This window comes from Ammospiza nelsoni, chromosome 1 (genome assembly GCF_027579445.1).
Source record: "Ammospiza nelsoni isolate bAmmNel1 chromosome 1, bAmmNel1.pri, whole genome shotgun sequence".
NCBI classification, from domain to species: Eukaryota; Metazoa; Chordata; class Aves; order Passeriformes; family Passerellidae; genus Ammospiza; species Ammospiza nelsoni.
In genome coordinates this window covers 134,738,412-134,759,507 of record NC_080633.1, presented here as the reverse complement: position 1 = coordinate 134,759,507, position 21,096 = coordinate 134,738,412, and the positions used below count along the sequence as shown (strand labels likewise).

At 37.3% G+C, this 21,096-nt stretch overlaps 1 protein-coding gene across 1 annotated transcript; it reads left to right on the top strand.

The window, feature by feature from the left end:
* The first annotated feature begins 789 nt into the window (after positions 1-789).
* Positions 790-15,426, top strand: DECR1 (2,4-dienoyl-CoA reductase 1). Its single transcript, XM_059487549.1, has 10 exons — positions 790-872; positions 4,209-4,411; positions 5,328-5,385; positions 5,533-5,619; positions 8,067-8,214; positions 11,183-11,282; positions 12,563-12,635; positions 14,598-14,744; positions 15,068-15,130; positions 15,223-15,426. The coding sequence occupies exons 1-10, from the start codon at positions 795-797 to the stop codon at positions 15,280-15,282; spliced, it is 1,017 nt and encodes a 338-aa protein (XP_059343532.1). The 5' UTR covers positions 790-794; the 3' UTR covers positions 15,283-15,426.
* The last annotated feature ends 5,670 nt before the right edge of the window (positions 15,427-21,096 follow it).

Below are 21,096 nucleotides of genomic sequence, written 5' to 3'. Positions count from 1 at the left end.
GAAAAGGTGCCCCTGTGTTGTTCCAAAATCGGTTCTTTCACCTGGTGTGTGAGAGGCCAATCCACATTTGATTCATTTACAGTTCTGTGCAGAAAGGCGTCTTGCGTGAGAAATACACACGGCCAGCACAAGGAAACCAAAAGTTTTCACTATTTAAACATTTTAGCAAAAAAGGGCATTCATGTTCATTCTACCAGTTACCTAGTTCTCTCATTAATTAGCGTTCTATGTTCTTTGGTTAATGATTCTCCCACCTCTCCTGCTGTTTAGTGCATATACTCAGTCTTTCTCTTCTTTTGGGTCAGTGGGTAATCTCCCCTGTCAGAAATAGCCAGTCAGAGCTGATCTGAGCGAAGTTGAGGAGTTGCCTTTAATAGTTTTTGTTTATCATGGGGATTCTGCCAAATGCCCTTGTAGCCCATAAATTCTGCATTCTTTGTGCCCACTGTCAGTAGTACATCTCTCTTCCCAAGTTTTGTTAATCTCTCTCTGAGATCATTGAAACATGTCAAGCTCTAAGCCTTAGCAAGGCAATTCCACCGACAAATAATTTGTCTTTCACCTGGACATCGCTTAGAGCTTGTTTGTTCCTTTCTTGTTGATTAGGCTTGAAAGTATACAAAGATCAAGGATCAAAGACCGTCCTTTTTAGAGAAAATTTTTACATATTCTACGTTTTGCAGCACCCGGGGCGGGGCCGGTCACACCGGTTCCCCGACGCCCGCGGCTCTCGGTGCCCTCCCGGCGCCCGCCGCTCCTCCCCGCGGAGCAGGCGCAGAGCGCGGCGGCGGAACATGGCGGCGGCGGCGGCGGCAGCGGCGGGGCTGTGGCGGCGCGGGGTGCGCGGCCCCTGCGGGGTCGGCGCCGGGCGGGTAAGGCGCTCCCTGCGCTGCCGGGCTGAGGGCGGACGGGCGGCGCCGCGGAGCTGTTCCGCCACCTGCTGCCCCGCCGCCCCGGCTCTGCCCGGGCACCGGTGTCCCGTCACAGGGAGGGCACGGCGGGGCTCTGCGGTTTCCGCTGTCGGGCTTGGGGTCGCGCCAGGAAAGGGGCACCCCTCGGTTCCCCTCAGCTGCCGGCCCTGCCGGGGCTGGGGAAGCACCAGGAAAGGGGCACCCCTCGGTTCCCCTCAGCTGCCGGCCCTGCCGGGGCTGGGGAAGCACCAGGAAAGGGGCATCCCTCGGTTCCCCTCAGCTGCCGGCCCTGCCGGGGCTGGGGAAGCACCAGGAAGGGGCGCCCCTCAGCTGCCGGCACACGGCCTGCGGCTCCAGCGCCGGGCGGGCCGTGTGACCCCGTTGAGCGCGGCGCCCTTTGGCCCCGATAGCGCAGCTGTGCAGGGCCGGCCATCTAGGTAAATGGCTGGAGTGTTGCTGTCCGAGCAGCGGGCGGCTTGACTTGTGACCGAGTTGGCGTTCTGGCAGCGTCCGGTACCTGAAGAGAGCCTACGAGAAATCTGGAAGGAACTTTTTGCTAGGGCATGGAGTGACAGGAGAAGGGGGAATAGATTCAGATTGAAAGAAGGTGTTTAGGTTAGATATGGACATGTTGCCCAGAAAAGCTGTGGATGCCCCATCTGTGGAGGTGTTCAAGACTTGGTTGGATCCCTGGGCAACCTGTTACAGTGGAAGGTGTCCCTGCCTATGGCAGGTGGGTTGGAACAAGATGATCTTTAAGGTCCTTTCCAATCCAAGCCATTCTATGATTCTGTGACTCTGTGGATGTTGCTGGAGGCCGTTTCTAGTGAGTTCTCCACAAGCACAGTGCTTCTTTCTAGTGACTGCTTTTGTGTTTCTGAAATGGCTTTCTGCATTTATTTCACAATTCACTTCCACCCCCTGGGTGAGGGTTGTTTTTTGGTTTGTCAGTGATTTGTGTGTTTGTTGTTTGATGTTTGGTTTTTTTAAGCTGTTTACTGCCTTCTTTATATCTCTGTTTACACCTGAGATTTAATTTAAGATCTCAGCCTTAAGCAGTGGAATGATTAAATTGCATGGATGCTGTCACAGAAGCCCCTTGTGCAAGACATTTAGGAGATGATAGCAGTCTGACTAAAAGATTGCTCAATTATACCAGCTTTACTGGCTGGTTATCATTGCCATACTATTAGTCTTGGTGCAGCATTCTGCTTTCCTGTGTTGTGGCATGTCCTAATCTTTCCCCCTGGAGCAGAAGGAAAGCTGCTTGCAGTGTTATTTTCATGGAGGGCAAGAAGACTGAGCTGTGTCTGTCACTGCCAGAGCACCTGATCAGAGTCTCAGCACTCGTGGGGGTTATCTCCATGTCCTGAAGGAAGGGGGAGTCCAAATGCCATCTGGATTTGCAGTCTCTGCTGTGAGCTGAAATTCTCCAGAGTGAGCTTTTTTGCTGAAGAGAGATGAGCAAGGGGCTGCTAAGAAAGTCCCCAAAGAGAACCATCACATTTCCCTTTCCTGGAGGCTTAATAGTATCCTGGTTCTCTGTGAAAGCATGCAAATTTTATTTTCACTGGGAGAATTAAAAAACAGTAGTATTTTACAAATGTGAGAGTTCCAGCTTTAGTTCAAGCTTTGCTTTCTGAATTTTGTCCTATGTAGTGGCTCCAACTCTTCAATTCAACTCAATTTTAGTTTTTCACAGAACATAGTTGAGTTGGAAGGGGCCCACAAGGATCAAGTCCAGCTCCTAAGTGAATGTCCCATACAGGGATGGAGCCCATGACCCTGGTGTTATTTGCACCATGCTTTAAGTTGTATTAAATTGTCTGTGTAATTCCATGGCTGTTCTCTCTGTTTTCACCTGAGTTACTAATGCATAGGTGTTACCACACAGAAAGATTCATGTGCACACTTCTGCAGGCCAACTTCAAGCTCTGTGAGCCCCCCAATGCATTGTAACTGTGGGAAGTACAGAATAATCATCTACCACTAAATATATTGTCTCTTAATTTTAGTGCTCAAAATGGGAATTAGCAAACAGATTAGTGAGTTGCAATAGTTTTACTATTTTAAAACTACCTTTCTTCTTCATGTCAGTCTATTGAACAATGGCATGGTTTTCTTAACAGGATCATACAAGAGTAACCATTCACTCTTCTTTCACAAAATTGTATTAGATTTTTTCTTTGTATTAAAATAAACAAATTAAAGGCTCAAATACAAGGTAAAACCAGAGAAAATAAGTATAACTTACAGTCTTATAATTGCTTTGCACATCAAAAATAAGGTAAATCTAGTTTTGTTATACTTGGAAGCATGTGAAACTTCAGGTTGTGATAACTTCTGTCTTTTAAATATTAAGGGAATTTCTCAATTATTACTGTAGTGCTGCTGCCCCAAGGCATTTAATTCAATACTTAGATTAGGCCTTGAGTTAGTTTAGCATATTAGGATGCTAGAAATATCCTGTTTGCTATTTTTGCTGCAACTTCCTTGGTGACATCACTAATTTCTCATTACATTTGTGGGGTATTTTCTTACTAGCATAGTTTTCTATACGTAATACTGATTTTTTTTTCATGTCTGTTTTTAAACATGTTCCAACCATGTGTCTTTTTGCAGGGACTAATCCTTCTGAGGCTAATGTACTGTAGCTGGTATTTCTGCTGGGATAGAGTGTGATGCTGATAACCTAACCCTGCCCAGTTTTGTCTGGGAGATGGCATTGGTTTCCTCAGCAGCCCCAGTGGCCATTAGGGCAGGTCTTGTGAAGTTTGATTCTGTCCTGTTCTCCAGTAAAGAAGAAGGTTTGTTGGATGGAGTAGTAAAGGATCAAAATCATGAGTCTACTTCTGAAGATTTAAAATTTTAAATACATACATATGTAACCTAAAATCACATGGATTTGTTTGTGCATAAATTACAGTGCATATATCAATCTGATGCCCAAGTGCTTCTGTAATTAGTTGGTAATGGTTTTCCACATGCTTTAGTAAAAGTGATAGATACAAAAAATGCATGAAGTAGCAAGAAGCATGACTGAAGTATTTTTCAGTAGTTCTCTAGTTGCAGTATAATATATAAAAATAGCTCAAGTGCTTTCCTGGTCTAGTGATAGCATTTATGTAAAGGCCCATGTGTGTTGGTATAATGCAATCTAGTCATTCTTATAATTCATTTACTTATAATAAGGGAGTTATGATTGTTACCTCACTGCCATAGGAAAATCTATCTTGTGTAACAGTCCTGCATGCAGAAAGGAGAAGAAACTAACTTTTCTGGGTTTTTATCTTTCAGTTTTTCAGCCGTGGGCCAAATGTGCTGCATCAAGACAGCAGTGCACCACAAGCTGCATTCTTCTCACCTCTTCAAAAAGTGATGTTGCCACCAAATACCTTCCAGGGGAAAGTGGCCTTTATAACTGGTGGAGGTACTGGGCTTGGCAAAGGAATGACAACAGCTTTGTCCAGTTTAGGAGCCAAGTGTGTTATAGCAAGCCGGTAAATATTAATGAAGATGTTTTAGAACTTTCTCTTAGTACTGACTGCTGAATAGATGTTTTCTTCTTTACAAACCAGAAACAATTATTCTGTTTATTCTGTTGCAGTACACATTTAAATTACAGTGTCAGATTGTGGATTCTAGAAACTTGCAGATTTATCTGCAAATGTTTAATGGTATAAAAATCAGTAGGAGAAATAAACTAAGCACATTTTTGTGAAATGTGGCAGAAAAATAAATAACCTCAGATATTAGGCATAAATTCAACTAAAGCGTTAAAGAGAACAAAAATTTGCAGTGGGTAGTATTGAACAGTAATAAATGTTGTTACAGGTGTTCTTGATACAGATTTAAATTACAATAAAGAATTAAATCCATTCCTCTTCTGACTTTCAACAAGAGTCATGATTTTCCTTTAATGATGATTTTCTACAGCTCTCAAGTACTGCAGTAGAATCTAGAAGCACTTCAGTAAAGTCTAGAAAACCAATCTCATTTTAAAACAAAAAAAACAGCGGTGTGACATTCTTCCTAATAGTGATTTGTTTAGTTTTAAATGTGAATATGTATGTCTCTTATTAATACTAGTAGAGAAGTAGCTGAAACTAAGTTTGTTATGATTGCATGCTTTATTCCTGTCTTATCACATGTTGTTTAACATCAGAGTCTCTTACCATTGTCACTTCTGAGTTGCTTTAAAGGAGCACTAACCATAAATTACCAAAAGTTTTCTTTCAGAAAGTTACTGGTTAAGCATAGTCTTAATCATAGTTTTAATTGATGAAAATCAGCAACATGCATGTGCACACACAGATTTTTAAGTTGTAGTTCATATTTGCTCAGAAAAAAAGATTTTAGTAATCTAAATTGTAATTGCATTTAACTGACATAAGGGATGTTAATAATTATTTCTAGGAAGCTGGATGTTTTGAAAGGAACAGCAGATGAAATTTCTTCTAAAACAGGGAATAAGGTAAGTTTTTGCAGAATTATGAATATGTTACATATTATACTCTACATTTTATTGGATTTTTTTGCATTTGTATGCTTCTATGGACTTGTTTAATTTATGAATTACACAGTTTTTAAGTCTGAAAACTGCCTTTCTATTATTCTTTAGGTTCATGCCATCCAGTGTGATGTGAGAGATCCTGTTTCAGTTAAGAGTGCAGTTGCTGAAACAATCCAAGTGGCAGGACATCCTGATGTAAGTATTCTTGAGAAAGAACTCATTCTTTATTAACAAAAATACTTTGCATAGTAGGTGTGAAGAAACTTAAGAAGATAGAAAGTTAATGGAATTTAAAAAGAAGCTAGACAGAGCAGTGGCAGTACTTCAATATAAATCTAACATTCATAGTTAGAACAGTTATTCTGCTCCTGTGGTTCTTAAAATATTTGGTGGCCAAGTAGACAAAACATTTTTACCCCTACTCTGAGGTCTAACATCTCATTTCAAATAATGGGACATTTCTGGAGACATTCTTTGAATTCAGGGAATAGAATATCGCCCTTAAGTCCTCCTGAAAAGGTGATTTACTTCTGTTTACTGAATTACATGTTAACACAATGCTTCACAAATTAGGAATGGAAATAACCATAAATGTTTTCTTTGATTCTTGCTTAGCTTATTAATATACACAAAGAAGGTTCCAAATTGAAGATTTAAGTTCTCATAAAATGAAGAAAAAAAGTCTTCAGTCAAGCCAAGCATCTGCTTTTTTATAGTTTGGCAAAAAGCCAACAGAGCTCTTTCCATCAGATTGTGAGGAGGGTGATCTGGTGGAGTCTGAAAGATGATGTTACCCAATTCTGATGTGATTGTGAGATAACAACTTGGATTCTGCTAGCTGATAGAAAGTGTGATGATGTAGCATCGTTGTAAAGGACAGTCAGATTTAAAACTGTTTACTGTAAATTTAAAATTATTGTATGTCTGTTGTCAACAATTTGCATCCAGGAGGAGCTTCCTACAGATGTGGTAGAGAGCCTACTGAATTTTAAATATTGTAAGAAGTAGAGAAATTGTAGACTATATAGCTGTATGCTATAAGAGTGCTAGAAATAAGGCAATTCACTGTCCTGATTTGTAGACAAGATTTCTGGATATTATTTTGGCTGTTAGTTAAGGCAGTTTTTGGCCTAAGTGAAGAAACTTAATAAGTTTCTTAATAATCACATTTAAAATCACATGTAAAATAAGTTTGTTAATAAACACATGTAAAATCTTCAAAGTCATGAAGATTTTACATGTGTGCAGAGAGGGAGGAGATTTTTTCCTGTATAGCATGTTTTTAGAGCACCAGTAATTTTCTGAATAAATGCTTTCCACGATTTGTTCTTTTCAAGCATTTGCCTTCTCTTTAATGTAATGTATTTTGTGTGTTTAAGATAGATGGCAGAGTAAATTGAATATTCAGTTCTTTTTGTCCAGTTTTTCTCTTTGTTGCAGACATGAGATGTTAGTTTATGAATCCTGGGTGTCACTCACTGCCATACTGCATGTGAGGTGAGATCTCAAAGACACAAGTTAATGGCAGTAACGTGAAAGTCCTTCCAGCTTGGTTTTGTCCATTCCATTCCCAAGAATGTTAATCCCTATTAGAAAGCAATCATTCTTTTTTCATGGCTTATTTTGGCAGTCCTACATACCTCAAAGATCACATGGTAGAGTTCTTAGTTCATTAGTTTTATTGTTGTGTCTTTCCTGTATTTATTGAGTGATTCAAGTAACCTCCTTAGTATCTCAAGGTGTTGGGATTTTTATTCCTTCAAATTTTAGGGAGGCCTTTAAATTGAATTTGCTCTCCATATGTATAATTTATGGCTGTTGTATATTACTAGTTTTACATGAATGTAATATGTACAGTACTCTGTTTTGGTTTTGAAATTTCAAATATCTTCATTAGACTTTAGGCCAGAAGTTCTTCTGGACAAATAGTTTGTTTGATGTGCAAACCTACATGAATCAAGGTGCCATTCCATTAATAGTACATTATTATATTCTTCAACACATTTTATTATGAAATATGCTCGATCTGGCTACATAATTTTTGGTTTAAATACTGCTAATGTGATGCTTAGTCCCCTGAAGTGAAAGAATCCTCTGCCTGATGGTTGTTCATAGGAAGTGATGGAGGTGACAGAGGTCCATCTATTCAACAAAAGTTTTGTAGTAGTTGTTTGCAGTACGTTGTACCATAATATTCTCATCACGAGTGATTTGAATTCCTGTTATACAGCAGTCAGTTCATCCAGACTTCAGTTATCAGGTTGCTGCCTTTTGCTTCTGTTCCCATACATCCATTATATTAAATAGATGTGATGCTGGAATTTGATGGAGGCAAACTTTTCTGTTAGATGCACTTGAGACACTATGGAAAATAGTGACTTTAGTCAGCCTCTACATGATACAGTTCCTTAGTACAGTAATTTGGAAATACAGCTCATTTTCTGTTACTGATACTTTATCTGTGCTGCAGATGGTAAAATTTCTTCTGGATTTTTCTCCCTCTTCCCATGCCCCCATACCTCATTCAATGAGGGTATATTTACTTTTGTTCCCTGGAAACTCTAAAAAGCTCCTTGTAAATTCTTTGCTTTTGTCTCAGGAAGAGTTATTGTTAGTTAACTCTTTTCCTTCATGTGTTTCAGGTTGTGATAAACAATGCAGCTGGAAATTTTATTTCCCCTTCTGAACGACTTTCTCCTAATGCCTGGAAAACAATAACTGATATTGTACTTAATGGTACTGCTTTTGTAACTCTGGAAATTGGCAAGGAGCTCATTAAAGTAAAAAAAGGTATCTTACGCATTGTGACGTGTCATTTATTGCTTTCCTTGCCTTGTCATTATGGCCAGTTTTGAGAGTTCATGTTAGAAGAGAAATACAATTTTTAATGTTCTAGAAAGGAAGTTTTTCAGTGAAAGCTGTACTTAAGAATCACACAGGTCAGGCTAAGAGTTACTTCTTTGTAGTATCAGGCCTTACAATTGGACCTAGAGGCCAACTAGGCTGAATATAAAAATCTAATTGCAGAGTTCTAGTTGTAAAACATTTTTAAAATTAAAAAAATTAAGCTTTGTGTTAAAAAAGAGAAAAAGCTGTTATTTCTTCTGAATTTTCTGTGTGTATGTTAATTTCTTTGAACTGAACATGGGATATTTCTTTAAATGAACAAGAAGTCAGGATATTTAGCCAAAGATTTATTTAAACAGATTATTGTTTTAAAAGGAAAGGTGATGTATGCCCTTCTATGTTATGTCATAGATTATTTACAAAGAACTGCTTTCATTTTACATTCCATACATTAACTTGGAAAACAAGGAGTTTATTTTATGAGATCAGAATAATATAATGTAAATTTTTTTTAAAAGCAGGAAGATATAATTATGGTTTTCCATGTGCCCTCACTACTGAGCCCTGTTTTCTAGGTACACCCACTGTGTTGAAATACTACTTTTGTATTTACACTGGTATTTTTTTAACCTCTGAATTAGTTTCTTCATTTCTTCACCTTCTGAATTAAGTTCTTCAAAATCCTCTCCAAAAAGTATTCCATGAGCTTATGCTATTTAATTATAACAATATGAAGTTACAATATTGTTTTAGTGGCTCTGTAACAGTTTTTGTTAGTATACAAGTGTATCCCCTCTGTATTTTAGCAGCACATGAAAAATTAATTTCCACCATTTTAGTGCTGATACTCCCACATGAGAAACCCATCCCCAGTTATGAGTTACTATATGATTATGGCAGACCACTGAAATAGGTTGTCTTATGGTCTTAGAGGTGCACATGGTGTGCCCATATAGTAATGTGAAATACAAAATCAAACATGTTTTTGTTTTTTTTTTGCTGTTGTTGAATGAAAACAACATTACTTTCCTTACTTCCGTCCTCAAATTTGGTAAAATCCAGATGTCGTTCACCTTCGTGTTGTCTCTTTCTTTGACTTCTAAGTTGCCAAAACATTTGAATTTCTTTTGCTATTACTTGCATGTCTTCTTTCTAGGGGAATCCATCTGTAAGTAAGACTTTTTGTTTAAGGCTTTCTTTAAGGCATGTTTTTGTAAGTCGTGTACGTGTTTGTCTTCTCACTTTCATTTTCTTTGTACTTGCTTGTGTTTTTTTAGTTTGAGCAGGGGCCTTAGTTTCTAAAGTGATGCTACCTAGTGCAGATATTTTAGAGCAGTCTGTGAGGATGCTGTGAATCTGACAGTTTCTAGAACACTGGGATGGATGTCCTTTAGGTCTGCAGTGTGACCTACATTAAGTCTAATGTAGTAAATAAAAGTTCTCTGCTTTTAGACTGCAAGTTTGTGATGGTATTTACAAGGAATTTGTAATTTGGTAGCATGTTACTTATTTTTAAAAAGTGAGAGGAGCTAATTGATCAGGTATTGTCCATTTTATGAATATAGGCTTTAGAAATAAAAGTTGTGTATGAGCTGAAGTGTTCTTTAAGTATCAGAATTGTAAATTTCAATTATTCTTTGTTCTGTGTTAGGTTCACCTAGCTTACCTCTATTTAACCTATATTTAAAAAGAAAACCAGTGGTTTAATTCTACAAAATGCGTAATTAACAATCATCTCTAGAGAACTTCAAAGTTGTTCTAGGGTTTTTTGCCTTTCAGAGTCTCTCAGTGAGGACTGCTTTTTTATAAACAGGGCCTGTGGTTTCTGGATATCTGCTGGCATTTCAATTAGTGCTTGTTTTTGATTCTCTTTAGTTTCTCTTGTGTAATATTACTGTAATTTTTTACCTGAGTCTACTTACATGCAATCTATCAGTAGTGTATATTGTTTTAGAAATATTCCCATAGCAGCTATTTTAATGAAATTATTTTTGAAATATAGTAAGTAGAACAGTTATTTTAGTTACTATGATGTAAGCAGTGAACTGTCATCCCTTGTCCTTCATTTCCCAGCTACAGTAAGCTCATGCCAGTCATTGATCAGACATAATTTGCAGGATTCTATAAAAGAAAGATTAAATAAGCAGTTGCAGTTTCCATTATATTCTAGAATGTTTTTTTGCTAAATCTGTTATAAAATACAGCATATAAAAGAAAGTTGTTCTTTTATAAAGGAGTTTGTTGGGATAATAATAGGAAAAGTTATGCAAGTTCACTCTGTAATTGGGTCTGCTGCAGAAAAAGCTTCTGGAATTTTTTAAAAAATATTTTATTTTTCTGCATAAATGTTAACTCAAGCCCTCAGCTGTTAATTGGAGATTATGCCAAACCTAACTGTTAATGCTGATTTTTTTTTCTTGTTTGTTTTTGTTTGTTTTTTTGTTTTGTTGGTTTTTTGGGGTTTTTTTTCCCCCCACTCACTAATTGATGAATTTAGGGCAAAATGTCTGGTTAGTGGCAACTAGACTAGGGCAGCTTCTGGAAAAACACTGTAAGATCTTAGGCCTTCACTCCAGTTAGACCAATTTATGCATTAAGTTCATTATCAGTGGAAGTCTGAGGGCTTAGACCTTCAGAGCCTAATCAATAGCTATTTGCACTTACCTGGAACAACTCTTAACACTCATGCAAAAGAGGAGGAAACTGAAATAAACAGGCTTGGAAAGAAAGTTTCAAACACTATATTTTAAAATGCCTTTTCACTGCCCAGAGTGAATAGGTATCCCTGCCACTTGAGCTGAGAACTTCTGTACCATTTAGCTTGTTTTTATCTGAACTTGAGAGTTTGATCTTCAGGGTTGTTTGGTCTGTGTGGTGTGGGTTGTTTATTAAATGTTTTTTCCCCTTCTAGGAGCAGCATTCCTGGCTATTACAACAATTTATGCAGAGAGTGGTTCAGGATTTGTGTTGCCAAGTGCCTCTGCCAAAGCTGGTGTAGAAGCAATGAGCAAGTGAGTAATACAGCAAAATGTGTGCTTTGATTTTCACATCCTTAAGATGAGGTAATTGGTTTATAAAAATGGAGCTTATTAGTGTAGACCCCTATTTCACTGTTCCACAAGAATTCAATCAGGCTCCAGTATCCTAGCAAGAAAATAGTATGCTGGCAGCTTCTTACAGAGGGAAGTATTAACTGCTGCTGGTTTTTTTTTTTACAAGACCAAGATAAGGACAAGTAGAACTACTTATTTTGGCAATTGCAAGTTCCAAAGTTTGTTTCATGGAGTTTTGATAATCAGGTTCTCTTGCATTCTCATTGGTGAACCAGCACCTCAAGACAGCTATGAAGGGGACTGTTTGAGAGCTATACCACCCTCCACATTCTTTTGTCTGAGCAAAATACATGCCTGTTATTTGGCTGCAGTATATTGTGGCTTCAGCACTGTTTAGATTACTCAACAAATTTGTTTCCTGTCACTATTTAAAATTAAAGTCTGCAGTTCTACTTAGTTCAGAGTAGTATCATGCTGACATATCCATTGAGTATCATGTTGACATATCCGTTGTGCTCAGGAAACAAAAGGATTTCTCTCATTTTTAATTTCAGGCTAGTCCTTCATAGCACATAGAACTTTCCTCTGCACTTCAACAGAAAGAATTGAATAGATTAGAAGCCTTTTAGTAACTAGAGTTCTGTATCTGGAAGAAAATGAGGGACTGAGTAATGGTGTTGATTTCTATTCTACAGAGCTGTAACAGAAATGTGTAGAGAGACTTTATGACTCATCTAATTCATTCACCATGGTAGATCCAAAGTACTCATCATGCAGAGAAAAATAAAGCAAAACTATTCTAGTGTCCTATTTTAAAATGTATCCTCTGTTTTATTTCAAAACATAATGTGAGAGCTATGTTGCAAATGTTAGAAATGTGTACTTGTAGGATAGTCGAAATTGCCACAGAAAGATGATGGCCTAACGGTTGTTTGGTGAGGAATTCAGGTGCCAACCCTATCCAACCAATTCAGGTGATTTGCAAGGGAGAAAGAATTGCTCCTTCACCCTGCTTTACCTATGATTCCTCTATTAAATCAATATTCCTCTGTTGGTGAATGAGATTTTTTTTACTTCTCTGAAATTATTTTGTTAAGCACAAAAAGACCCTTTAAGTATAAATTGTCTGCTTGAGGAATGTTCTAATATTTACACATTTGATTAAATTTTAATTTCTTTTGAATAGGATTACAATATTATGTTTAAAATATTGATGCATTCTGTTAATGAATTTTTAGGTCTCTTGCGGCTGAATGGGGTAGATATGGCATGAGATTCAATGTGATTCAACCAGGTCCAATAAAAACAAAGGTACATGGCATGAAGTGAACACAGCCTTGAATATGCTTTGTAGTACAGACTTAACTTCTCAACAGTCTAACTTTTCTGTAGCTGTAAATTCTAATATGATTTCCTTGATAGTCAAGACTGTGCTGGAATATTGAACACACTTCCCTCTTAATCTTTTTGTAAAATAGGATTTCTTGAACTTCTGACACCTGCCACTGTCCCCTCTACTACACTTGATATAAAAAGAACCTCTTTTTTCAGAACCTCTTTTTTTAGTGTTTCAAAGAATTGATATATCAAAGTACTTAATGATGGTTCTTATTTCTGTGTACTTAGTTTGTCAAGTGGAGTGAATCTTTACAGTTGTTGGAGTAAAGTTCCTCTTTCTGCCTAACTCCTAATTTTTAAATAAAGCATCTGAAACATTCCAAAATCTTAGAATCTTTTTTAGGTATATGAGAACAGAATCTCACTAGTTTTGTTGAAAATCTCAAAACTAGAAAGAGAAAAACTAAGTTGGCAAGGAAATGAGAAGCTTTGAAGTGAGTGAGAAGGAGGACTGAAGGGTTTGAAGGAAGTAATCCAGAGCAGCTGGACAGGAAGAATAAAGAAAGCAGTCCTGCAAGAAGAGAAAGGAGGATCCATTTCGCATTGAATCAAATTATTATGATTATGAGCACTAACAACTAATAATGGTATTACTTCTTCCATTAAATATTTCACAGTTGTTTTTGCTGTTGTTTTGGGAATAGGGGTACAGAGTTGGTTCTTTTTTACTTCTTTGTGTGTTTATTTACTATTCTTTCTTTTTTCCCCTCTTGTCAGTTTTAGATGCTACACTGGAACACTTAGTTTTGACTCTTTTCACTAGAAAGAAAAATAAGTGGCAGAATTAGCAGGATTATAAGAATGTTGAAATACCATTAGAGGATCAGACCAAAAGTTCTCCAATCTTGTGTATTTTTAAGTAAGAGTAGAAGAAAAACATTTGGCAAGTTAAGGGATTTAAGCATCTATAATGCTACCTCCAGTTAATGTTCCTTTTTTGAACTAATAGTGTATAATCTGTTCGAGATAATGTGTGTTCTTAATAAAAGGCTACATTTGGTGTATGGTTCCAACCTGAAATTTCCCTGAAAGCATAAAAAGGCAGAGAGCATATTGCAAAATCAAGGGTTTCTTCCTTAGAGGCAATATCAATGGCTTTAAAACATAACTGTTGTAAGTCATGATGGGAAAAGAACAAGGCATACAAGCACAACACTGTTAGGCTTATAAACTGGCAATTAAAAACATGGCAATAGAAGACTTAAATGGCATGCTTGCAGTCATGATTACATGAATTACAATGTGCTTTAAATCATAACCCCAGTAATTTAACATAAATGTTACTGATACATTTCTGATTTTGAGTGAGGCGCTTATTTCCTTGCGGAGGGGCAGAAAAATCTCCTTTTATTTCCCGTGAAATTTTAAGCTATTCAAGTATTAAAGCTTCCAATGAGTTCCTTTAGCTTTAGCAGTTGCTGCAATTTAACTGAACTTGATGGTTTTTTCTTTTCCATTTTATTTACTCAGTCACCTGTAATTAATTTTTGGTCACTTTGCTGTTACTCTTCTCCTCTTGTTCCTCTCCTCTATCCATGCCTCAATTCTGAGTTTTGGTTATTTTCTCAAATGTTTATCCAGGGTGTTTGAGGAAAATAAGATGATTAAACCCTTTTGTTTTTCACAGATAGATGGTGGGTGACTTTCCCAAATGGATTAAATTCCAATTTATCATCAGTAGATGCATATCAATGCAACAGGGATAAATTGCTTTTCTTTTCTACTTCTTTCTTTTTCATTCTACTGACAATTAGGGTGTAGACAGCTTACTCACAAATATTAACTTCCATATTAAGTGTGTGGAGTCAAATCTCTGTTGGATTTTATTTTGTGATGTTGTTGTAACTTTTTTTTAATGTTCCCTTTAATTCTCAGGGTGCTTTTAGCCGCCTTGACCCAACAGGTTCATTTGAGAAGAAGATAATTGAGAGGATTCCCTGTGGTCGTCTGGGAACTATAGAAGAAATTGCAAATCTTGCTGCATATTTCTGCAGTGATTATGCAAGCTGGGTTAATGGAGCAGTGAGTTTTGGTTGATCTTGTTTGTACAATTAACCTGATCATGGTGTGAGTATTGCTGATTATTTTTTAAAGCCCAGGTTTCAGAAATGACGCAGAACATCTTGATTTTAAATTCTTTACAAGTATTATTCATCTTTTAAGTGTAGTGCATGGTTGTTAGCACCTTTAAAAAGAACTTTTAAAAGTGATTGCATTGCATTATTTTCACGGGAATTATACGGGAATTTTCACCCAAATCAGTAAAATTTATTTTCACAGTTCATAACAAGGGAATACTGCAGAAATCACACAATTCCTGAATACACTGTTTGTGCTCTTTCTAGGTTATCAGAATGGATGGTGGAGAATATGTTTCTATGGCAGGAGAATTCAATGATTTGAAGAGGGTATTAATTTCCTTGTTTACTATTTTACATTCAGATACTTTGATGTGCAAATATTATATGAAATTCCAATAAAATCTCTTTTCTTTTGTTAGGTTACCAAAGAGCAGTGGGATATGATGGAAGCAATGATTAGAAAAACAAAAGGCTCCTAAAGTACATTACATTATGGTGGAGATTCTTGGAAATGAACCACTACTTTTTCATTAATATTTAGAAATAACCAATTGAGAAATAGCCTTCAAAAATCTTTTTTATGCTAATTTCAATAAAATATTTTGAAATTGTTGTATTTTGAATATAGTTTGTTTATTTTTCCAATGTAAAATCTATTCTGTTGTCAATAGTGAGCAACGGTTGGCCACTAATATTTCATTGGTCTTTAGATTGTCTTACATAGCCATGCTATGGTCTACAATCAGCCTTTTTTTTTTATCTTCTGAGGATTTTTTTTCTCATATATATGTGTCTATTAATATTGTAATACCAATAGCATTTCAGTACTATCATAACTACATATCAATATGTAATCATTAATCTGAAGAGAGAAACAAAATACTAAGTTCTAATCTTCACACTTCAATATGAAATTCTAAACTTGCAGATACAGTTTCACATTATTAGCAGGACTACATACATTGAGAAAAGATGTAACTCCTGTGGTTACTTAGGAAATCTTGAAATGCCTAACTGTTTTGGTCTCATCTTTTGTGACATTTTCAGTCTGTTAATTATCTTTTTCTGAACTTTAAAAATGGCATTTACGGACCTGCTGTGCCTTTCTAAGGAGCTTGCTCTTTGTCATGATGAAGTTAATGTTCTTGAAAATGAGAAGCTGAAAATCATTTGTTATTACATATGTGTGACTATGGCAGCTCTCCATAAGAAATGCTTTATTTAGGACTGTTAAAGAGATGTTGGTATACTGGAACTGAAAGTGTTGAAACCTCAAATGTTGAAACGTACAAAAAATCCTTAGGTTTCATTTGCAATCACAGGCTGGTACTACTTTAGATAGCATTACCTCTGAGTCTAGTAAATTTATCCATCCCAGATAAACAGGTGATAAAAAAATTGTTCTTCCTCTTTTATCCAAATTTAGAGAGTTGGTAGATTTTGTCCCTCATGCCTGAGACAAGGGCTGGAATTCTTCGAAGAAGTTATCAGGTTATCAGCCTCTGCCTTTACAACCTGAAATCAATGATTGCTTTTTCTTTTTTTTTTTTTTTTTTTTTTTTAATGTGTGTGTGTTTAACCAGAGCTCCATCCAGCCGGTCACCACATACAAGCATGTACATAGTTTTATGTGCTTTGATACTGATACAGTGATTTAAGAGTCAGGACAATAGAATCAATTTAAGGATGTCTTCCTTCAAGTGCTGGTGGCCGTCATGTATTTTTCCACACAATCCAGGGCATACTTAACATGTGCCAACATCTGACTTTGAAGTCACCTTGATTACCTTATTACAAATCTGAAGCCAGCTAAATGTATTCTGCTGAAATTGTGGACTCTATTAGTGCAGGCTTCCTTGTGCCTTTCTCCTGTGAATGATGGTTCTGTGTGGGATTGAACAGCCACTGGTAATAAAACAAATCAACTGTGTTTATTGGAGCAGCCTTCAAGGTGTTCTTGAGCACAATGTAAAGCTTTTTTATGGTAACTTGGGCTTGGTAGGTGTGTTCTCAAGATCAAATTCAGACATGACAGCCATGTCTTTTCCCCAAAAAGTGATTTAATTGAGAAGTTAGGCCCATATATATGTCATCCTTTGCATATAATTATATTGTCTCCTTGTATGGGACACAGTTGCATATAAGACTTTGATATTTGAAAAAAAGTGCTTCAGAGAAAAAATCAAATGTATGTTTGTGAGATATGGTAACATCAGTTATTTCTCTGGAATGTCTAGTAGGTTATCCTCTGGTGACAGGCTGTCAATAAAAGTAAGTTCCTCTCAGTCTCTTGCATCTGTGGGTTTCTGTGACTTACTGTAGCTAGGTGTGTTGTATTGTTGAAGTACTGGACTGAGACTGGAGGTTACTATCTCAGTGGTTCAATCTCTGAAATTGCCATAGACTTCATGTCACCTGAAGTGATTTCTGTAGCCTGTGAACAGCAGGACAGGTGTACTTTGCAGTATTTCCTCAGAGCTGGTCATCTGAAGCAAGAAGACTGGCAAGTTCCTTCTAGCTCACAAAACAGGTCCTGTGTGGGGCACAGGTGGGAAAGATCAAGAAAGAGGCATATTCCAAGTCTCAATATGAGGTTAGGATCCAGTTTGTGCTTGGTTTTGGGTGCTAGGAAGCACTTCTGCCTGTCACATAGATCTCTTCCCTGTGTATAAAATAATAGTAACATAGGATAGCAGATTTTATTTCATCTGACATTGTCAGAATATTGAAGGGAGGCCTCTTAAAGCCTGTCTTGCAAAGAGATACTGGGGATTTATTTACTAACAGAATGCTTGTCATTTGTAGAAATGGGTACTGCTTCTGAAGTCTTCTACCTGTTAACTGTTCACAGCTAAATGAATTATTAATTGTAAAGTGACAAAACCCCTATTTTTAAAGCGATGGAACTAGAAAGCACATTTTAAGTTTTAATGAGCATCTATAATAAGAATAGAGTTTCTTTTATCTTGCTTATGCCAGTGACATTCATTTCAAACTGCACAAGTTAGTTGCTTTTAGATGCTGAACATTTTGTCTTGACAAGGTGTATACAATATGTAGGTTTTAGAAATGTTTTTAATGCATTTAATGTTTTAAGAGTTATATGTTACTTAACTTACAAAATACTTGCTAATATATAGACTGGGTTAAGTGAAAAAACATAACTGATCTTGTCATCCACTGCTACAGGAGAATGGAATAGTCTGGCTGGGACACATTTCCTTCACTAAGAGTTGTTAGACTTGGTAGGGACAGGAAAGAAACATTACTATGAAGACATGAATCCTAAACATCTCAAGTTTATGTTTTGCTTAAATACAGTGTAATTGTTACTGAAGTAGCAATCCATGATACCTGAACTCAGGAAAAAATAAGAGAAAGAAGCTTTATAGCTACTACTTAACCCAGGCAGTGTCTAGTTTGGAAACTCCAAAAGAAGCTGTTCCTAAATGCTGATGAGGATTAGACTGTCCTGAAAAAGGCATAAAATACTGCTAACACCTAAGAGGTCTCCAATCCATAAACATGCCCCACAGCTTTGTATTACTCACAGACTGAAACAAAGCACAGTCATCACAGTCACTTTATTCCAAACATAGCTAAACTGGCAGGAGAGGTAGGGTCTTTACTGTCTTAGGCTGGCATATTTGCCCTGAGATTATTACATTTCTCACCCTGAGACTACCAGTGAGCCCCAGTGTAAAATGAAGGATAAAAAAAAGTATTGCTTTGTGGCAAAATCATTTTATGAAGTTGGAGGGACAGGATTGTGGAGGAATGAATCAGAAAAGGTGATGGTGTACATTGGAGATGGCAACAGGAGTCAGTAGGAGTGCAGAGGCAGTTTAATTTTCATGAGTCACAAGGATGTTTCCCTAAAATCCAAATACCTTTTTAAAAATGACTTCTGCATGGTCCATCAGTGGAAGGTGTTATCACTTCCATGACCTCAACTTGGAAACGCCCACAAAGAGGACTCGTTTGTTTTCAACTGAAAAGTGCATCTTGTCTGCTTAATTAAATCTTTATATTACCCTTTTTATTTCTGATGGTGATTTACTGTATTTGGAACCTGTTAAAATTTATCAGATTAATTCAGTGTTGCAAAAGTGTTGTTGTGCTACAGTAGGGGCTTGTCAACAAATGGTGAAAATCATTTAAGATTGCAAATGAGAGAAATCTGTTGTATTTCCTCTTCACTATAATACCAGAACTGCTGTCAGTCTTTAGTTCTCGTAGTTCTGGAAACTCTCTCCTCTTGAACATTTTAATTACTGTTGAGAATATTGCTTCCATTTCCCAAGTTGAGGATTGCTTTACAAACAGAAGATGATGCTATTTGAGGGAACTGTGAGTTCTTAGCTGTCCGTACTGGCTTCCAAATTCATGTGAACTGCTCATTTTTATTTTCTTTTTTCCCCCATACTGATAACATGTAACTAAAGACACTGAACTGCAAGAAACTTTGTACCGTTGTCTTCCTCCCATATAACATCTTGTGTTGCAACTGCTAAATAAGTAGTGCCACTTGAACAAAGGTAACCCCACAGTCTTTTAATATGCAGTAATTTAATATGCAATAAAATGAAATAGTCGTTGGGATTTGAGTGCACTGACCTGCTTTTAGTTGCTGAAGAACAACTTCAATTGATTTCATAGGGAATTGGAGGTGCTCAACACTTCAGAAAATTAGGCCATGTATATTTAGGTGCCCAAGTATGTATTCTGTATCTTTTCAAAACCACAGTAAGAGTGGATTTCAGTTGCCCTCCATAACCAGTGGCTATAACCATGATTCTGATGAGGGCTTAGTAAAAATCAGAAAAAGCAAACCTCATGCAAAGAAACACAGGCTTAACCAAGGTTTAAGGGGAGTTTAGCAGCAGTGTGTATATATTTTATTCATTGATGAGGTTCATTTTGCATAAAAGTGCTGATGACTGTCAGCACCCTGGTCTGTATTTGACATTTGCCCATGGATATAGTGTTTAGAAATTTCACTAGCTTGTGTGGGTAATATTTTCAAAGGTAGATAACTAAGTTCTAAACAGGGAAGATTAGATCAGTGCTATGATACTGCATGTGAACTGTTGATGACAGAACAGTGAAGCAGTGAACAAAAGAAAGCCAATGTATTTGCTTCAAGGGCTGTGTTCAATCCTGATGAAGTCGTTGGTGGAAATTCACATGGTATTCTCCATAATGGTTAGCTGGGCAGTGTTAATGGCCCCTGCGGTGCCCTGGTGGACGGTGCTGCAGGCCCAGGTGGAAGCAGGCACTCACTCTGCCTGACCTGGTACTGTTAAGGTTTACTTCTGTCAGCAAACACTGCATTTATAATGCCAAGGCTTTGAAGGGCCTCATCATTACTATTGTTATTTTTCTTTCACTTTGCTGGTTTGTGCTCTAAAATGTCTAGAAGATCACCTTCTTTGATTTGACTACCTAGTGCTACATTAAGTTTTAATCTCTGCATATTTAAACTAGAACGGGCTAAAATATTTTACAGCATACTTGTAATTTGTAGGACAGTGAGTTTTGGTATTTGTTAGCTTGAGTGTTTCTTTGCATGTTTATTGTAGTAAATTACGTATTTATGTACAGCAAAATAGTTAATAGCTTCAGTAAAGGGGATCCCAAGTAGCTGTGTCTCAGTTTCTGTGTTTAGCTGGAATATGGCTTATCTGAACTACATCATGTAAATAATCTTCGTACGTGCTACGATTTTCTTTGGTCACCAAATGTCTACCAGAAGGAAGAAGAAGTCTTCCCTATTATCACCTCTTTTATAATTATGCCTTGTTCTGCCCCAACCCTGACATTTAAAAATCAGTCTGCCCAGGAGTGATTTAAGGTTTAAAACCAGGGAGTTTTACAGCAGTTTTGTCGTAGCCATACTTGTCACAATTTGCTTTGCACTGACAGTAGGCACCTTTGCTAGAACTGGGGTTCTGAACTGCTGCTTTTAATCCAAGTTTTATTTAAGACAAATAACTGCAGGGTTATAACACCCTGCCTGTGTGTGACTGAGACCTGCTTTCTGTGTTGTGTCCTGCAGCAGAGCCAGCTGGTGGGCAGCAGCAGTAGCACAAGGGTGACTTCAGAACAGGTCTGTGACAGTTACCTTTACTTATGTTCAGGAAGACAGATTTCAATTTCTGTGGTGACTCTGTCAAAACACTTTAAAAGCTTTATCTCTCACTGTAGTGATGTAGCAAACATGTTTTTACACACAATGTTTGGGGCTTTTTTCTTTATACTTTTAAAATATTAAAATAAGGCAAAATCCAGGG